The sequence below is a fragment of the Sylvia atricapilla genome, chromosome 11, assembly GCF_009819655.1.
Source record: "Sylvia atricapilla isolate bSylAtr1 chromosome 11, bSylAtr1.pri, whole genome shotgun sequence".
Lineage (NCBI taxonomy): Eukaryota > Metazoa > Chordata > Aves > Passeriformes > Sylviidae > Sylvia > Sylvia atricapilla.
In genome coordinates, this window is record NC_089150.1 from 22,016,039 (window position 1) to 22,036,544 (window position 20,506).

At 50.5% G+C, this 20,506-nt stretch overlaps 1 protein-coding gene across 1 annotated transcript; it reads right to left on the reverse strand.

Moving 5' to 3' along the window:
- Positions 1-596: 596 nt before the first annotated feature.
- Positions 597-20,114, reverse strand: TRAIP (TRAF interacting protein). Its single transcript, XM_066327053.1, is given in 29 exon segments — positions 597-1,299; positions 1,301-1,327; positions 1,329-1,398; positions 1,400-1,428; positions 1,740-1,759; positions 1,762-1,800; positions 1,803-1,839; positions 2,377-2,427; positions 2,952-3,077; positions 3,613-3,661; positions 3,862-3,989; positions 3,991-4,015; positions 4,685-4,712; positions 4,715-4,772; positions 4,978-5,001; positions 5,003-5,068; positions 6,588-6,609; positions 6,611-6,673; positions 7,552-7,636; positions 7,639-7,664; positions 8,268-8,362; positions 10,875-10,912; positions 10,915-10,971; positions 10,974-11,000; positions 13,505-13,544; positions 17,451-17,534; positions 18,776-18,834; positions 19,114-19,116; positions 19,986-20,114. Coding segments are annotated over 29 exon segments (1,491 nt in total). The 5' UTR covers positions 20,080-20,114; the 3' UTR covers positions 597-1,278.
- Between the last annotated feature and the right edge of the window lie 392 nt (positions 20,115-20,506).

Below are 20,506 nucleotides of genomic sequence, written 5' to 3' on the forward strand. Positions count from 1 at the left end.
GATCTGTTCTCCCTTTATGGGCAAGACAAAACACCTGCTCTCTAGCACTCCAGCATAGACACCCATGTCCCCCACCAGCCCACACCTTTACTGCTGCCTTCTTAAAAAGGTCTTCCTGAACTGTAGAGATCCAAAGCAAGTCTCCACATTTTACAGACACTTGATACCTACCTCAAAGCGACAAGGACAGAGCACAGCAGGCTCTCTGCAGATCCTCTCCCAGGCTTCGCCTCTGCAGACTTCACTTTGCTTGATTAAGTCCCCCCTCCCTTCCCCCAAGTATTTTTTTCACAGCCCTCTGAATCTTCTCCTAGTTCCTCTAAACTTCCCCTACTCCACTTGATTCTGCAGTCAGCCTCAGCTGATGCAGGTGAGACATGCTCATGCTCTGCAGGGCTTTGCCTTGTTCGCTTCCCTGGGGATGGGCATCACTGTCCCTGGCTTCACCCCAGCGCTGTCACCGTCTCTGCACAAGGGGCCTGTCTCCCCAAAGGAAGCTGAAGGGCTGAGCAGATCCGACACCCTACCTACATTCAGCACTCAAGCTCAGACCTCCACCCTGAGGTACAATAATGTGGAAAATGCTCAGAAGGCAGTTGGGTTAACAAGTGTGCACAGTAATATTTTATTTCCTAAAAACATATTTTTAGCCAGTCCAGGTACTACAGCCGAAGCAGCTGGAAATAGGAATGTCAAACTTGTACAGTAGAGGGCTTTATTAGGTGCCTCAACACATGTGTTCCTTGCAGCTTGGTCAGCCCTGCTTCAGGTGTGGCTCTTCTGTATCCACAGCTCCAAGCTGAAGAACCAGACAGGTTCAGCCCCACCAGTGTATTCCTCCCCCAAAAGGAGGCATTCTTCAGCACTTCTCCAAGCTATTCCAGACCCTCTAATCACAAGGCAGAACAGTTACCAACATCATAAAAATACACTCATTAAAAAACAGAAATAAATACACAAGTTTCACACCAACACATGCCACAAACACAGTCAGAGGTCGCACCAGCACAACTATCTCAGCTTCCAAGTGGAGCAGGGGGTCACCTCAATACTTTCCTTTGTCAGAAGTTTCAGTTGCCAAGCCTGCAAGACCACTCTGGACCTTGTGGCCCAAAACAGGGCAGGGCAACAGTTTCCAAGTCCACCTGTGGATCTCCCCAGCCCCAACAGGCCTGTGGTTGAGGGTAGGTGTTTAATTTGATGATAATGTATAGACACTCCACAGCCACACACTTCTGCTCTACACACTTCTTCCTCCAGTAAGCTTCTTGGAACTATTTACACCAGGCATGGAGTAGGCTCCAGGTCCTTCTCCCCTGCTGCTCTCCAGACTGACATCCCAGACACCTTTCCTGCACCTCTGGCTTGTCGGCTGCATCCAGAAGTGCAGTTCCCACCTGTGCCCAAAGCAGCAGCAACTGCAGATCTCTGAGGAGGCCAGAAGGCAAGAAAACCCTGTTAATTCTGCGTGAAAACAGGAGGAAGGAACAGTAAAATGAGGAGGGTAGCTCAGTCTAGGCATTAGCCAGAGGATGGCTCCAGAGGCTTGCTTCAGGGGCAGGATTCTCCACAGGGCAGCTCATTTCACCCACAAGGCAGCATCAGTGCTTTGCAAACAGTACCCCAGGCAGCACATTGCCTTGTGCCAGACTGGGCAAGTGTGCTCTGCCCTGCAGCCTTTTCCAAGCCTCTCCCAGGAAGTCATGGGAACTCTCCAGCAGGAAAGTGTCCATTCTGGCCTGGCTGCTGCCGGAGGAAACGCAGAAGGAGATGCAGACGCTGGTCTGGAGACCTTCTTCTGCTCTTAACTAATAAGGGACGGATTTCTGCCATGTTTGTCTGGAGGCAAAACCGTCAAGGAAACACAGATCAGCGCCCTGGGAAGACAAGTCATCCAACACCTGTTGCAGCCCAGACTGAACCTGGACCCAGCCACACATCTGCATCCAAGGAAAACTCCCTGCAAGACAGGATGGCCTTTGCTACCCTCTCACAGGAGCAGAGCTCGGACACATGCCTGTCCCACATGTCAGGGAACACTTCCCAAAACTGGGGTTTCGACTGGATATTAGGAAACATCTCTTTACTAAACAGGTGGTCAAGCATTGCAACATGCTGCCCAGGGAAGTGGTGAAAGCCCTGGAAGTGTTCAAAAAGCATGCAGACATCTTGGTTAGGGACATGGGTTAGTGGGGGACTTGCTAATGGTGGGTTAATGGTTGGAACTTGAATCTCAGAGCTCTTTTCCAACATCAATGATTCCATGATTCTATGCTACTCCCTTTTTACTCCAGTTTTTGTTGAGACCAAAGAGAAGGAATAAAAATTAGGTGCCCAAAGCATCAGTACTGCCACATAAGCTGCAGGAAAGGATACTGGCTCTATGAACTTTGTCCTGCCTCCCATGCCATCGTAGCCCGTCCTCACCTAGGAGACAAACAAATGAGCCTGGAGCAGCACACAGAGCCTTGGCTACCTCCCATCATGCTGGTTACTGGGAAGGGGCAGTCTTGCAGACCACAGCTTCAGGAGAGGGGCTAAGGCACTTGGAAACACTCAGTACTTGCACTAAGCCCTCCTTTTGGAAAAAGACAAACCCATGGGTATTAACAAAGTTTGGGAATATTTGGCACTTTTTCAGACAAGCCAAGCAAGGCTTAGGATTTTGTGATTGGGCTTGAGGAATACAAGGAGAACACTCTAAGCTCCAGGGAAGTGGAGGAATAGGACACTGAGAGCCACTTAGACTGCTGCCAGGAAGGGAATGAGCATCTGTCATCCCTGGAGCTCTGCAGGACTGGAAAGTAGCCAGGTTATGCTCAGAGATTTATTTCCACACACTGTATGTGGCAAGGTAAAAGCCTCATTCACTTCCTCTTTCAGGGTCAGTTCAGGACAGAAGTGGCAGTGCCAGCCCTGGGTACACTCACCAACTGGACAGTTATACTCACCGCACCCATATTCTTGTGGGAACCCAGCAAACCACCTGAAGATGGTTTCTTGGAGAGAACAGAGTTCCTGATGAATGCTGGCAAGAGTCCTTTAAGAGCATCATCCTCCAGATCATCTGCCCCATTCTGTCCCACAAAACAACAAGAAAAGCCCTTTAACCAGTACAGTCTGCTGAACAGAATCCATGTATAGGCAGCTAATAACACAGACAGCTATTTAAAGTAATGGTTACTGCCACACCACATGTCAGGTTGAAAACCAGCAGCTTCCAACCTCCCACTGGGGCTTATGCGGAACCAGGGCCAGGAGGCAGGACACTGCCCCCAGCAAGCCTGGGCAACAGAAGCACACCTCAGCTGACCCCACAGCCCCACACTCTGGTCAGTTCCAGGTGGGGTTTGTGAAGCACATCTGGGCACAATCATCAGCAAGAAGCAGGTGGGTCCCCACCCTCCCCTTCTCCTGCCCAGGTTCAAGGAGACTTGAGGCAGCAACACTGTTTCTGTGAGACCATCAAGAAAAAATACTTTGAAGCACAGACTGCTTCTACAGATGGGCCAGTCTATGGCCACAAGGGAGAAAATAGATTCTTTGTCCCAAGCTTATTAACAGCAGAATCAAAGAGGCGACACAGAAAAAAATCAAGATTAGTCCTTTTACCTCCACCGTTTCCTTCAGAACTTTCTTCGCCAGATTTACCACAGGAGGCCTGTAAGGAGCCCAAGGAGCAAATCAGCAGAGATTTATTGTTCAAGTGGAGCTGACAAGGACAGGACAAGGCCAAGCAAATGACGACAAGCTTGCAGCACACTATCAGGCAGCTGGAGAGCTATCTGATCTCACATAGCAACTTCCAAAGCAGTGAGACTTTGATCTCCTTTAGAAGTAGGAAGAGCAGGGAAAACTCACGGCTTTTTATCCAGCTTCTGCCTTTTGAAGGGCCGAAGGAGCTGGGCAGGGCTGGTGTTCAGGGTGTCCACATCGTAAGTAGCATCTAGATTGATCTCATCACTGTGGGCCGGGCGGTGGAGCTTTGGGATGCTGCAGTTCCATGGGAACAGGGCTGCAAGGCCAGAAAGCATCAGTCACTGAGCCACTACCTGCCCCCAGGGGAAGGCAGAGCTGCACCCCACAACACTGAGGCTCAGACAGCAGTGGCAGCAGGAGCAGAGCCTGCTCATGCTTACATGTCAAAGAAAGAACAATCTGAACACCAGAGTTTAAATGTCCCCCATAAATGCTGAGCTCTGTAACAGCAGCACTCAGAACCCTGAGTCACACTGACACACTGCTGCTCTGTGGACACAACCCAGCTTGCTCTACTGGGGTAATGGCAGAGGCTCCTCGAGAAAGGCTGGATATAAAGTAGATGTCATTTTTCAGGCTAGATTCCTCTGCCCAGCTAAATCTTTGGTCCCCATACACCAGTGCATGCTCATCACAAGGCCAAACTCTAAAGCAAGTAGAAGAGCATCTTTAGGATGTTTCCTAGGAAAAGCACAGTGACAAAGGACTTCACCAAAACTCAGGCAACTCTTCCAACCCTCCTGACCCAAACCCACTAAGGGTTTCCATGTAAACCAAAGGATACAAGGAACAAAATAGCCATACTTCTGCAACACCTGGCAGACTAGTACATATCTGTTTTCCTCAGATAGTTAAACTGTCAGCTCTGGCTTTGAACCTGTCACCTCCTAGCCTGTACTGTGTCCTGAGGATGCAGCTCACTAACCTTTCAAAGACTAGCCGACTGAGTGTTCCCTGGTTACAGATGGGACTTTTAGAGTATCCTGCAGGATGTCTATCTTCTTCTTCAAACTCTGGAGAGAAAAGGGAAAGCAGTCAGTGAGATAAGGAAAAATTTAGCAGTACTTTGCCCCTTTTCCATAAATCAGCATCAGGTGAAGCTCAGAGATAGGCTGGGAAATTTAGTCACCGAGCAAAAGCCAGCATAACTCCTGGCTTTGCAGCTGCAGACCAGTCTGCAGTAACTGGCAGCTGGCCATGAGGAATGATAGTTCTCACCAAGATCTCTTTGTCTGCATTCTTTCAGATCTTTCTGTGTGTTTTTTAACTCCTCCTTTGTCTTCTCCAACTCTGAAGTAGTTTTCTGCAGCTGCAAAACACAACAGAGTGTGGGTTACATTGACCGGGTAAGGGGGACTGCAGAGCCCTGTGAGAGCACTGTGCTGTGCACCACATGCTACTTCCCCTGTTTAAGGGCTCAATTTTTCCGTGTCAGTCTGACCAATCTCTCCGGTATCAGCGCGATCCAATCCCTACCCAATTCCACAAGCTGCCTGCAGAGGGATGTCCAGGCTGCTTGCCCAGCATTTATGCCTGACAGCAACAGTTTTTCCCTGCTCTAACACTTGGTGGCTGCATTCTGAATTCCTGCAGGACTTGGACACACCACAGCACAGGAATCACAAACCACAGCTGGAGGATGGCTGTGCATCAGCAGTGCTGGCACATGGACAAGCCTGATTCAACAGGGAAGCATGCCAGCAGCAGGGGTCAGGAAGTGGACTGCTACCACTTCAGACACTTTAGTGGGTCCAGGAGGCTGGGCCAGCTCATGGACTGTGGATACAGTCAGCTCTCTGTCAGCCAAGCCGGGAGTCCCTTGTGCACTGACTCGCATCCTCCTGACCCACACTGGCCATCACAGCTTGGGTCTGACTCAGGCACGAGCAGCCCAATTCCAGCATCAGCACCTTGTGTAGGGTATTAACTCCTCTGGGGAGCACAGCACAGCAATCTGAAAACCTCCTTCTCCATTTGAGGGGACAGCAGCTATGGCAAAGTACCAGAAGTAGGCCAAATCTACCCACAGCTTCTCACTTTGTTGGCTAGACACAGGGATGCCCCAGGGAACACCTGTGCCTTCGGGAGTGAGGCTACACACATGCTTTTCACAGGAATGGGTTACCAGAATAGACAAAGACAGTCCTGCCTGACCTGAGCTAACAGACCCCAGCCAGGCCTGGAACAAAGGGAACACAAGCAGCAGAGCCACATCAGCATCCCCAAGCTTTGCACCAGGACAGGACCAGCCCAGGCAGGCTCTGTGCAGGGCCACCTGGGTGTCCTCACTGTGCTTTGAGAAGCTGTTCTCCCTCGGCACAGCGTGATGTGGGAGCCCTGGCCCAGTTCACTTGGTCTGAAGGCACAAGGCTGGGTGTGACTGAATGTGCCAAGCCAAGACTAAGCCCTGCTCAACTGGACACTGGCTCCAACCCCTTCCCACTTCCTTAGGAGCCCAGTTCTGCAGCAGGAGCTGGCAGCGGAGTGCTCAGCAGTGTAGATGGATAAAGGAATTGCTACTTCCAGAACCCAGTGGGAGCAGTGGAGCACCTGTGTGCTTCTGTCTTCCCGCACAGGCTCTCTGCCAAACTCTGGCTGGCTCTGCACATGCTGCCACCAGCAGTATCCCCAGAGACCACCCTCACTGACACAGCTCATGAGCTGCCTGCTCACCACATCACATCCTGGCCCAAAAACCCCAGCCTGATCCCTTCCACAAACCTGCACCTATCATGTGGGAGGGGGTCACTGCAGAGGCCTTGGGCCTCAGTATGGACAGGGATCTACAGACCAGATTTTACACTGGCAATGGCACATTCTCCCTTTACCTTATTATTGACAGAAAACATCCTTCTTCAGTTTCTCTGTCATCTCACCAGAGATCTTCCGAGCCTCCTTCAAGTTCTCATATTCCCTGCAAAGAGACCCAAAGAGTCACACTGTTTGTAAGACAGCTGAGCCAGAACTTCTCAGAGATAAGCCAAGGCCCTTAAATTGAAGCTCTGGACCTGCAGAGAAAACCCAGGAGACACAATGCCCTTTAAGGAACAAAGATAAGTGAGTGTAGCAACACTGTGTCACATATTCCACTATACCACAGGAGAGAAAAACCTGCATGGGGTACCACCAGCAAAATGGGAACCAGAGACATTCAGTTGCCAGTGAAAAAGACAGAAAACAGAGCACAGCCTCCATGCTGGCAGCAAACAGGGGACTTTGCTTTAAGTGACTTTTCAGAGACTTCACACTACTGGCCATGCACATTCATTCCCAATTACACACAGGGACACTTGCCTCATTACAGCTTTGTACCAAAGCTGCAGTTACTCAGCTGCCATCAGAACAGACACAAAAAAAGCTGTGTTTTTTCCCCAGCAGGACCAGATGGATATCCAGGTAGGGGAGGGCAGCAGAGCAGGCTTGTTTTGCCAGAGGCCACAGCTGCACAGTGCAGTGCTGCAGAGGGCACAACCCAGAACTCTGCATCCGCTTGCTTTCCCCCAGGCATGAGAGGAAAGCAGAGGGAATTATCATCATCACTTCATAGGTGCACTGACAACTCTAGAGACAGTTCCCATGGTGACACACATGTCACTACAGTGACAAGAGGAACAGTTCAGCGTGACAGGCTCCAAACTAGGTCCCCAGGATCTGTCAGTCAAAAACCAGTGGAAGCCCTAAGAGGCGGTGAGAGCCCCGGAGAGCCCGTGTGCCTGTTGGTGCTTGGCAGAGGGTTCTCCCTGGGCTCCCCCAGGACAGCACCAGCCAGCTGTGCCAAGCCTGCAGCACTACTTTTTGAGGGAGACACAATAGATCGCAAGCTGTTCCACCGCTGCCTGCCCAACTCCCATCTCTCTGATCATCTCCTCCACTTCGGGCGCTGGCTCTGAAGCAACAGCTCAATCCTGCACAAAAAAAAAAAAAAACCACAAGCAAACACATTTTCAGCTCATGAATCACAAACACACCTGGGAAAGAGACAAAAGCCCTGCTTCCCCCTCAAGGGGCTGGTGCAGCCTGAGCTTCTCCTGCAGGCACTCTAGGCGACATGAGAAAAGAGATACAGCTCCCTCACCTCAAGCAGGGCTTTTCACTGAGGAAAAGCAGCACTACTTGGAGTAGAGAAGAGACAGCTGTACACACACAGCACATGGAACTGTTGCCCAGCTCTTGATCCCTATAGCCCTGTGGCTGACTGTGTTCCTGGGCTGGCATTCTGCCCCAGCATCCTCTGATAACAGAAATGGCATATAGCCATCCTCAGTGCACTAGAGATGAGGCCAGTACCCTGCCTTGCTGCTCTTTAATGAGAGCAGCTGTCTGCAAACATAGCAGGGGCAAGAGGCATGCAGGGCAGCTAAAGCAGCTGTTTTAAACCTTGCAGGTAAGATGATCCAGCACACTGAGGTGGGTGTTGCAACAGGCCCAGGAGGACCCTCCTGCCTCCCCTCTAAGGGAAGAGGTGTGCAGCCCAGCCTGCAAGGCCCAGGGAGCTCCCCGGATCTCACCGCTCCATGGTTCTCAGCTTGTTTCGCAGCCGGCGGGCCTCCTCCTTTGAACTCCTGTTATCCTCCTGTTGCTGCTCCAGGAATTTCATCTGCTTCTGCAGGGAAGCAAGCACACAGACTGTTAGTAAGGCTGCAGAGGCTGGTGAAGAAACATCCGGCTTATGCGCACTGCGGGCAGCTGGGAGCATACATCAGCTCTAAATGCTGTCTCCACCTCAGCAGCCCGGCATTATGGAGAGTTGAGCTCCCTTCCATTGTACGCCCAGCTCTGCTCCCCATGAGCACAGCAGGGTCTCAGTGCTAATCACAAGGCAAGGCTGGAGTTGAAACCATGTCATAGCCCCTCTGTAATGGGAGTGCTGGAGGGGCTGCACATTGCCCTGTATGCGGCAGTGACAATTTGTTTTTCAAAGCAAAGGAGTCCACAGCAAGCAAACCTTGCTACTTGCCTTCCCCCCTGCACAGCCGATTGCTTCAGCCTCCCAACTCTCCTCCCTTAGCTTCTCAGAGCATAGACAGGAATGAGTGGGTCTCTTCTGGGAGACTTCAGCCAAACCAGACACCCATCTGGGCACTTCTCTCACCTGCTGCCAGCCTATTGCAGCCTACTGCCTCTCCAGCAGTAACACAGAACCACGGCTGAGCTGGAAAAGCACACATCTCCAGTGTGGCAGAGGATGGGAATAGCTGAATTAGCACCATTCTGATGCATCTGTGCTGTCTAGGTTTGCGTGTGCCTGGGCATCTTGCACAGCAACTTTGAAAGGCTCTGGTTTCAGCTCAGTGCTGATTCTGGGGGAAAGCCTGGCAAATGATCACTGCCTTGTAAAGCTCCTTCCCACACAGAAGTTCAAGGATTTTATCCACTTCCTGCCACAGAAACCAAACAGCTGTGAAATCACTGGGAAGTTGAGGAGGGACAGTGTTGCAGGCTCATGTGTCACTCTTGTTTAATGGAATCTGCCTTTGGCTTAACCCTAACCAGAACTCTCAGCATTCAGATCCCCACAGCAGTGTTTTGTGCCTGCTCAGAGCAGAGTACCCAGCTTCAGCCAAGCTGAAACTGCAGCAAACAGAGTGCTAGCAGAAGACAGGACCAGCTCACAGCCTTAACCTGCTTCACAGCAAGTTAAGCCTGTATTTCACTGCAGAAGTTTAGTGCTTTAATCTTTAATGATGCAGTTTAAGACAGTGCTTGTCATTCAGCTGGGAAACCCCATATGAACAGAAAAGATACCTCCAGGTCGCTAATCCTTCTGCCCTGCCCAGCTTTCATTAAAGGGACTTAAGCATAGAGAGGATTTTGCAACAGGGAAGATAAGCACAGAGCCTCCTCCAGAGGTGTTAAGGCAGGAAAACCAAGCACTGAGATGCTGAGTTGAGCTTCCACTGTCACAATTATTTCTGCTGGAGTAGGGAGCATCAGAAGTATTGTGCCACTGACCTATCCAGAATCACACCAGCATCTATGGCACAGCCAAGATCCAGGCTGCCTTTACATGCAAGCAGATTGGATATGATCTCATGGTTGGGCAAAAACAGTTGAGCTGGCTCACAGCGAGGCCTGCCTGGCATTAATTCCTTACTCTCTCTGTGATGGTGTCAGGTAGATTCCCAGATGCTGCCTCCCAAAAGAGCCCAGGTGCAGGTGGATAGCATGACAGCACTGTGACATGTTGACAAGCTGTCTCTGGGCCACTTGGCCTTGCAGGTCAAGAAACATGATGCAGTTTAGAATACTGGGTCAGACAGTTTGGGAAGTGCAGTAGATACCTATCCCACTTTTCAGCCTGCAGCTCAAAACCCCACTTGATTGCACCCCACCTTCTTGAGACAAGCACATCACCTTCACACAGCACAGACTGCCCAGCCAGCACCAAGGCAAAACTGCTCCAAGACATCCCAACAAAGCTGCTCTGCTCTTACCCTCTTCCTCCTGCTGTTTACGCATAGTACATGACTACACACTGAGTCACTGCACACTGAAGCACAAGAGGAAATTTGATCCCTGGACTTCACAACATTACTAACCTAACTGAGGCAAAGCCCTGGCAACAGAACAGAGACAGGAGAGTTAGCTGGATCAGATCCCACTCAGCTGAAGCCTGCAACTCCCCCTCCATATTTTCAGTTTGATTTCTCTCCAATCAAAGTAAAAACTAATTTTCCTTGAATCCTGCTTGGCCTAAACCCATTTCAGAACATTCTATCTCAGGGAACCAGCAACGGGGTGCTGGGGCTAGCTCCCACATTAGAGTCCTGCTATCACCTTTATGACCAGCACTGCCACTCCATTTTCGAGGCTCAGCCGCATTCCTCAGGCTGGGCTGGCATTTTCCTCACCAGGGATACTCTGCCTTGAGCACCTGTAACACAAACCACAGGCCTGTAAGCTTTTTATGCCTGAATCACCTCGAGCAGAGCACAAACAAGACCTTGAATCTAGCAACAGCACTTGCTTCAATTAATCAAACCAAAATGAAAACCCATGCACCAGACCCAAAATCCCACCAGCACAATCTCGTTATTAGCAGGATCTGCAGAGATCTTCAACCGAACTAACACTGACTGCATGATGGTTAGTCCTCCTGGGGACAGGAAGAGTACCTTGAGAGAGGAACACAGCATCTCTGTCTCTCCCAGCATCTTTGGAGCGACTCTATCGTGGCATTGCGCACATCCAGAGTCTCCCTCAGCCCGTCCAGACAGCCTGGCATTCTCGCTTTTCTTTCTCTGGAAAAGAAGAAGAAAGGTCATGGCCTGGTAACCCAGACCCAGCTGCAGCACAGCAGAAGCATACAGACTGCTTGCAGGCTCAGTTCCAGGCAGCCAGGATTTGGCTCTTCTGGAGAGAGCCATTTCTCAACTGCTGTCTGTACCAGGGTCTGTACTGAGCAATTGCTTCTCTCAGTGCCAGCAGGCTTCAAGATTCCTTTACTAAAGATAAAAAATTTGCTTTAATAGCTTTCCAGCACCAGCCCTGCTAGCATTAAGATGATGTATCTTAACTCTTGAGTTTTCTCAAAGCCAGGCTTGCACAAGGAAATAATTCCTCTCGAGTTACACCAAGCTGTCACAGAGCTGGAGAACAGACCTTTGTATCCATCCTCTCCACATGGAATCTTATGTGTCAAGAACCCCTTTGTGAGCATTGGCAGCTATTATGCAGGGGTCCACCAAGCTGTTGCCCATGCCCTCACCAACCACAGCATCTACATCAAAGCGCAGGAGGCAGTGACACTGAGGACACCGCAGGACACATGACAACTTAAGTAGATTCCCCAGGTGCCCACTTTTTGTGGATCACAAAACCTTTGCATCCTGCTGTCCCTTCCCCCGGCAATTCAGGAGCAAAGCACATGCCTCTGACACCAGAGAGAAGGTGGTGGAAAACACCACCAGATTTCAATTTGTTTTGGGGAGACAAAGGAAGGACAGCTCAGGAAGCAACAACCATCATCAGGAGCTGCCAGACCCATGCAGGGAACAGCCAGCATCACTGAGAAGCTGAAAGCAGTTGGGTAATGAGGGAAAGCAGGAACCCCTCCACCTAACCCTGCTGAGAGGAGGGTAAAATCTTTAGCTCAGCATCTTCGGTCTTTGCTAAAACAGCCTGGCAATAATACAGCCAAAGGATGCCTTTCCAAAAAGCTTGTTCTCCTTGCAAGCCATCCAGTTTCAAATTCTGCCTCCACATCCTGCAGAAGCATGAGGCAGTGAAGCTTCACTGTTCAATCAGTGGGGACCGAGGAACAAGGGAGGAACGTGTCCAGCAGAAGCACGCGGGTGGCTTCTCCATTGATCTGAATAACCTCTCCCACCAGAGGAGCGCGGAGATGCTCCCTGCATTTGCAGGGACCCACACCCACCAAAAGAATTAGGGTTCCCCTCCCACTCCCAGTGCCCCAGAGGCAGATGGCAGGAATTAAACCCTCCGTGCTGCAGGAATGAGTTTTCAGTCATTCAAGTGCCTCCCACAGAGCCTTCTGGGTCTGCTCAGAGCTCGGCACCTCAAGCCATTTGCAGGCTGATCAGAGCCTGGCAGCTCCACAGCTCCTCTGCAGCGCACAGCTTCACATGGAGAACTTATACACAAGAACCAGCAGAGCAGAGTACCCACAGCAAAGGAGGTGGGAAGGAGCTTCACATTTCCAGTATGAAAAGAGAATGGGACAGGGAATGTCAAATCCAACCTCTACTCACCAGAAGCCGAGAAGATTAGCAGGCCTTCAAGCAGTTTTTCTTGGATAATATTCTAGCAAGAATCCCAGCCACCTTCCCCAGAAGATCTGGCTCTCTACCAAGTCACTAAACTCAAGCAAGCGGGCAGAACAAGCCTCAGAATAGAGACATGCAGACCATCTAGTTCTGCTCTCAGGCTAAGGACTAAATCCTCAATCTAGTGGCTATTCATGTCTGTCTCGTGCATGCAGGAACACAGAGGAAAGACAACTCTTGGGGCGTGGGTGAGCCCCCAGCATTCTTTAAACATTTTTTTCCCCCTTCTGCTAGCATGTTTTAGGATTTCTGTCACTCAGACTGACATTTTCCTTTTGCTGCTCATGACTCATGTTCTGATGACAGGCTGCCTACAGACGATGCTTAAAACCCATCGACAAGTCTCCAGGGCTTTTGCTTTTCCTGCCTCCCTAAACATCCTCTAAAATTAAAGATGGGAAGATGGAAGTGCATGCACATTGAACTCCGTCTGCTCTTTGCATGACACATGTGGCACTGCAACAGCCAAACAAATCCAAAGCCTTCCCACTGTTGCTTTTGGACACCACTTTCACCCTCTCATCTGTTGGAGGGAATGAGCCTTTGCCATATGCAGCTGTGAGTCTCGCAGCAAGCAAATCAAGGCTTTTACTTTCAAGCCTTCTCTGGATAGAGCTTTGCTGCAATTCTGTAAGCTTATGATTAAGAAGGGGGCAAAAAAATGCATCTACTTGTCTAAACTCACAGTGAACTCCTGAGTTACTGCAGAGCTGGGCCAGGCTGTGGACTCAGGCTCTGTCATATAAGTTTTACATCACCGTAGGTGTTCTCACCTCAGAAAAAAACTCCAAAGAAGTTGCTCTAGAGAAACAGTTTGCAGCCTGAACCATGCCCTTGGCTTCAGAGAGGGGTGGCCTCTGCACAGGGCATCCTCAGAACTGAGCAAGCCACCTGGCACAGGTAGAGCCAGGAGCTGCAAATTGCGGGCTGCCAATCCCCTGCAGGCAGCAGGAACTCACCTTTCAAGGAGAGCTGGGCCTTCACCTTGTCCAGTTCATTCTGAAACAACACAGAGAACCCCATTAGGAAATGCCCTGCGGAGATGCTTTCACCAGATCTTAGAAAAACCCAAGAGATTTCCCAGCAGGACTTTTGGACCAGGCAGGTACTAAGGAGGGAACATGGAAACAACAAGCACAGAGTTACAAGCCCAGACTGTCACAGGGAACAGAGAGAGCACCTCCAATTGGCATTCTTCGGGGCTAGAAGAGAGGATCGCAGCTTTATCTTAGCCTTGTCACCCTTGTGTTTCTCACACTGTCAGTCATCCTGTTTTAGCTGAATAATTTTGGAAGGCTCTCAGGGAAACACAGGAAGTCAGGCAAGAACACTTTTTATAATGTTTTACCTAAACACGGCAATAAGGGAGGGATGCTGCCAGACTAACTGGATCACTGAGAGTTCTCTAAACTGAAGTGAACTTAAATCAGATGCAGGTGGGAGACAGGAGAGCACATCCAAACACCTGAAAAGGTAACCAAGCATGCACTCAAACATGCTGACAGGCACTGAAGTCACTGCAGTTCAGGATGCTGATATGAGCTAACAGCTCAATCGAATGGCTGGAAACAGATCACTGAGAAACTAATCCATAACATGCCAACTGAGAGTGCACAGCATCTCCTGGGTACAAGCATCTGAGGAACATCAAATATTTCTAACACCTTCATCAAGGATCAGAAAGAGGCAACAAATGCCCTGTAGTTTAAATTAGAGAAAATGAAGTGATATAACTTAAGGCTGGCGAATAGCCAAAGGAAATGCAGAGAGGTTAAAAGAGAGGCTATTTATATCTATATGTATATTTAAAATAAAACCAGAGATAAAATATATGCAGGAAAGAGTCAACAGAAGATGACTTAAAAAGCTGTGTTAGAGAACTGCAGAGGAAAGCACATAACAAGTCAGGCAGGAACTGCAGGGAATAAAACCACAATAAAATGCCAACACAGGCACACAAATCTGTGCAACCCGGAATGCTACATGCAAATCTGAGCCGAGGATAGCACCAGCAGTGACCACGGCTCTGATGGGACTGGAGCTAGGCTCTGCAAGTGACAATAAAGGCAGGAAAGGGAATGTGGGATGTAAAGCTTGGTAAGCAGAATGGACTAAATGCAAAGCCTAGCAGAGCTGACTGGGATTTGCCCCAAGGGGCACAACTGCTGGAGGGCTAATGTGGAATTAACTCTGCTGCAGGAACTATTCTGAAGTAGCTTCCTCAGAGTCCTATTCAGGAACGATTAGTGAGCTCACAAGATGTGCTAATTATCATGATAGCAAAGAAACCCTAAGCTACTTCAGGCAGCTATGTAACATTATCTCATTCATCAACTTAATCTGAAATCCCTCATCCTCCACCACAGCTCCTAAAAGCTGCTCCCAATTTTCTCTCCTCTGAGACAAACTCTCTCTGCCAGGCTGAGCTGCAAGACTGAATTTTCCCAAGATCAACGCTTATATCCTGACCACAGACAGCTGTCCTCCAAGGCTTCTAACTTCCCCAGCACGTTTACAGGCAGGAATTGTCCCCCACCTCCTCTTCACCAAGCTGAAACTCCATTGGAAGAACTCTGCATTCCCCAGATCACAAAGCAGCTCTTGACAGACTTATTGAGGTGTTACACCCCAGAACTGACCCTTTTCCTGCTCTGGGAACAGCCACATGGAGATGGTTCTGCTCACAAGGACCATCTTTAAATTCAATACAGGCTAAACCCAGGTTCAGTAATGAAAGAAATGCTTGGACATTTAGCCTGTGGTCTGCAGCTACCCTAGGGTTACAAGTTCCCTCTGGTGTTTCTATTGAAGTTTTAGCCTGGCGACAGAAAGCAAAGCAGCCCCAGCACTCCTTTGTCTGTAAACATTTCAGAGAAACAAGAGTGAGGAACAGTAACAAAGACAATTACTTTTCAAAAGATAATTCAGCTAATTCTGCAACAACAAGAAGGGTTTCAGATCATGAAGGAGCTCTTCTGATCACTTCACTGGGTGCCAAAGACTTGTTCTCAGAAGAGAATCCCAAGCTTGTCTCCCCAAGGTGACAAGCAGACCACAGCCACACACTTTGCTTTCTAGCACATCCTTTTTATGGCAGGAGAGCAAATGCTCATTCCAAGACAGATGTGAGCTGCACAGATACAGTTCCAGTTGATTACAGAGATGAACACCACTCTATGCCCAGGCTCTTGGAGGGCCAGGCAGTGGTTCATCACAAACCCTGGAATTATTTTTTTTCAGGTGAAGTTGGTTCTGGCTGAGGATGTCAGAAATTCTTATCCTCTGAAGAGCCCAGGCATGGCAAACCATGTGTTTGCATTGAACTGCTGCCTGGCCATAATCAGACACTCTATTACAGACAGACATCACATCTAGGTGCACAATAGTCCCTCACCTATTATGAACAAGGCATCTGTGTTCTTAAGGTACTCCATGTCCTCCAAAAATGAGGCAGCACACTACATGAAACTGGTGACAAACACAGCAGCAACCTGTACAGTGCACACAGCAGTGAATACCCACACAAGCTAATGCTGCTGATTACCCAGAAAAGTATTGGGTTCTTTCAGCTGGTGACCTCAGAGCCCTCATTAAGCAGGCTGTACACTGAGGCTAAATGTTGCTCTGACAAACAGACAAGATTTATAGGAGCAGGAGGAGTTACCATTAAGCTTGTTGCGCAGAAGCAGCTCCACAGTCCTGCCCTTGGGCAAGGCAGCTCTGCATAACCTGCCTGGAGCAGAAGGCTGGGGGAACCCATTTTGGATCCTGGGGTGGGGGTGAGAGAAAACAGGAATATTTTCTAGGGCAATTTTCCCCAGACAACCCATTTCCAAGTCACCCACCTCATTACACTTGTGAGAACAGATCTCAATATGTACGAAAGGAAACGTTTATCTGCTGCAAGGGCACGCAACTCCCAGTGCCCAGAGATGTTCCTCCATCCCTCAGCACACTTTGGCCTTCAGTTTTGTTACTGGTGATCTTGGAGAAAGACAGCACTACTGACATTCTAGTCTGGCTGGCTTTATTTTAAAGACATACAAAGTACATATAGAATTGTCATGGCAACCACTAATTATGGTAATTGCTGCACATGCTACTTCTAAACACAAGAGGGTACAAGCATCCCGTTATGCCAAGGTCAACCAGCCACCCTTTTATTGGAACAGATAATTCCAAGACAGAAGGAGCCCTGTTTCGTCCACACTACATAAAGGAGAACATGGAACAGCCACTCTGTGTTATCCCTACCCACACCCAACTCTCTGCACCCAAAGGTGGCACCTGGCACATCACCCAGCATCCCAGCTCCAGCCAGGATCCTGTCAGGAACCAACCTCCACGTTGTTCACTGCTGCTGGTGTGGCTTCAGGCAGTCCCTTTCCTAATCTCTCTTAGGGAATCATGACTTTATCATCACCCTGCCCCACATCCTTCAATCTGCACAAATAACCTCCCTGCACAGAATGGAGGAGAAGGAGGCACTTCCTCCAACAGCCCCTTCTTTCCAGAGAGGTTAGCAGGGATCACACGCAACCAAGCCACAGATAACAGCAGCAATTCACTGCATCTGGGATTTCCCCTCTCCTGCCTTTGGGAACAGCTCTGTACTCTCATTCCCAAGTGAAGAACAACAGTCCAATGTGATTGTTTCAGGAAGTTTCCAGGTAAAGCGAGAAGCAAAAGGAAGAGCAGGAAGTAGAGGAGGCTCCTTGAGTCACCACACGGGATTTGGTTGGGGGAATGCTAAATCACCAGAGAGACTGATATGCTTCAGGTCAGAAACATGAGCACAGCAAGATCCAGCTTGGGAAGCACCTTCTGGCAGAGGACCAGCAGGCCAGGCCACTCTTCCAGGAAGATGAAGCATCACATGAGGAAAGAATCCCTCTGTCAAGTTACCTGCAAGGTCTCAGCATCTGGTGCCGCTTGCTCCTCCAGGGTAACATCAAAAAACAGCTTATTGATGATGTGTCTTTTGCTGACCTAAACACAGGAGACAGAAAAGCTTGATGGGCACAAATATGGAAATGACGGATATGGAGGACAGATGGAGGGGGAGAAGGTACTGTCTTGTGACAAAGCCATGAAAGGCAAATCAGATCACATGTTTGACACCATTAGTGGTGATGCTCTGTTTTGGCTCAACAGCACAGCAGCAGACCCCCCGCTCAGTTTCTGGGAGTGTGACTCCAGCCAGGCTCCTGAGCTGCAGCAGAAAGATTCAGACATTTCTGAATCCAGCGCAGTCTGTTCTCTGGCAGCTCAGCCCCAAGCAGCTGATGCTGAGCTAACATGATGCCAAATCCTAAGACAGAAGTATGTGCTGCTTTCTGCAGGCAGAAGGTGCTGTAATTGAATTTGATAGCTCTCCACACCTCCCCATGCAGTTACAGCTTTGTGTTTTAAGTATTATATACAGTCGTGACACCAGTTAATTGCATGGTTACTGCCACATAAGATGTTATTTCGCGATAACTCCATGGTAACCCAGAGATGTAAGAGGCAGAGAAACAGAGAGAATCAACAAGTCAGGGAAGGAACAAGGGCCAAGACCTTGAGAGGAGAAAGACGCACGAACATAGACTAAGCCCAAGCAGCAGCTGGCTAAAATTTACATCTGAGAGCAAGGAAACATCTCCTGCAGCCACTAATCTGCCACGATGTACTGGTGGCATAAAGGCTGGTGACACAAGGGACTTCAAAGACATTCAGGTCCCAGTTAAAGCAAAGGGAAACCCAAGTCTTGGCTTCCTATCTCAGAAGCAGAGCATATCCATATCCTTACTTCTCTCCCCCAGTCATTGTTTTTCTCAAGGCAGGGTTGAGTACTGCTCAGCCAGGAGGGGTTTGTAAGGCCCACATGCAGCAGAATGGGCTGTTCACCTGACAGCAGTGGGCTGGGCATACCAGAAACACCAGTCAGGTGTCCTTGTTAAGCCCCTTGCAGCCCCTCCTGCCATCATGCCAATACTTACCCAGCCTAATTAAAAGCTGTGAAAACCTACAGCCCCTTTGAAAGGAGCTTCAGTGTCAGAGGCAGGGCAACCTCAGCCCACTGCAACCAGAAGAGCTGTAGGAGCTCATCCTCACAGCCCTGGGGAGTCCCAAGTGACAGAAAGTCCCTTTGCTTTTACCATGAGCCTTTTTCCGGCATCACCCCAGGCCACAGCTCTTGGTGCCATTGCAGGGCACTGTGCCACAGGTGTGCACAGGGGGTGGCTTACCTGGTTTCTGCACTGCGGGCATGTCCGGCTTGGTGCAGTGTCAAACCACTGGAGGAGGCCTGAGAAAGAAAGGAAACATACAGTAAATTCCTAACGTCCTGGAGCACTGTTTCCAGGGGGGCCATCCCCCAGCTCCCCAGGAGACAGCAGGTCTGACTCCTCATCACACACTAAAGCAGAAACTGCAAACCTTCAGTCCAGCGGTGTGGCTGGCAGGAGCTCAGTGTTCCATACGCATGCTCCACCCGCATCTCCAAGACAATTCCTGGTGAATTTAGCATGTGAGCTTATCTTTAACAGGGCATAGCTTTTGCAGAGCTCACATCTCTCTGAGAGACAAGCTTTGAACAGCCACAGATTCACAGGAGCCGAGTGGATCCACACACGAGCTGCCTCTATCAGGATGTGACAGCTGAGACCCCAGCCCAGTTAGCTCCAAGGGTGCCACTGAACACGGATCTGCGGAGTGAGGAACACCGGGCTGGGCTCTGCACTGGGACGATGAATGTAAACTGCCAGGCTCCCCAGGAGAGCCACTATGCGTTTTGCAACCAAGCCATCACGTCACACTAGAAAAGTTTATTTGGGAGCAGGGTAACGATTTGGAGCTGGCAGGTTACCTTTGGAAGCTCTCCCCTGCTCTGCTGGCTGCTGGAAGAGAGCATGCCCGAGCAGCGCTGCTGAGTGAGAAGTGACAATCACACCCGTGGTCCTCTCCAAGCTGTTAGCCAGGAAAGCAAATGCCCACCCTCTCCCCACACTAAGTTATTTCCTCAGAAGAACCACTTCCTTTCAACACAGACACTTGCAACACCGCCCCAAAAAGCACGGAATTGCCAGGGTGGCTTCACCATAATCCAACACTACTCTCTCCAATACCCTGTGACACCGGCTCTTCTGGAGAAGGGAGCCTGCAGGCAGCACAGCGACAGAAACACAGAATCAATTAGGTCGGAAAAGATCTGAGAGCATCGAGTCCAACCTATGACCGATCACCACCACTCCAAGTGCCTTTCCTTAAAGACCTCCATGGACGGCGACTCCATCACCCCCCGGGGAAGCCCGTTCACATTGTTAATCAGCACAGCACCCTCGGACTGCTGCGGCAGCTCCGTGAACTCCTCAGAGCCCTCGCGCGAAGCCACAGAAGGTGCTGACACCCCACGGCCCGGCCCGACCCGATCTCCACCCGCCCCGGCGCTCACCAGGCCTGGTGGAAAGGTGTGCCCACACGGCACGGCCGCCACGTCCCGCTCGTTGTCGAAGAAGTCGGAGCAGATAGTGCAGTGGGCGCGGATAGGCATGGCGGGGCCGGGAAGCTCGGGCGGTCGGCGGGAGGTAAAGGCGGGGGGGGTTCTGGCGGGATGTGGCCCCGGGGCCAGAGCAGCCGCGCGGCCCTGCGCGGTTTAAACGCGACCGCCAGCGCGCCGCTTCCGGTCCGCCCCGGAAGTGACCTCAGGGGATGACGCGCTGGGGCAAGAGTGGGGCCGCATCGAGCAGGCGTGGCCTCTGGGGGCGGGGCCGGTGGGAGTGAGCGGGGCCCGCCTCCGGGTCCCCGCTCGCCCAGCCGTTGCCCACGGAGCTCAGCGATGGCACCCGGGATTCTTCCGGCGGCCAGCGCTCACGGGTCCCGCTGCCCTCGCTGCCTGGGGAGCGGTATCGCTTCCAGCCCGCCGCGTCTCGCTCAGCCCCGTGCTACCGGCACGCGTGGCAGATCCCCGGACCCCACAG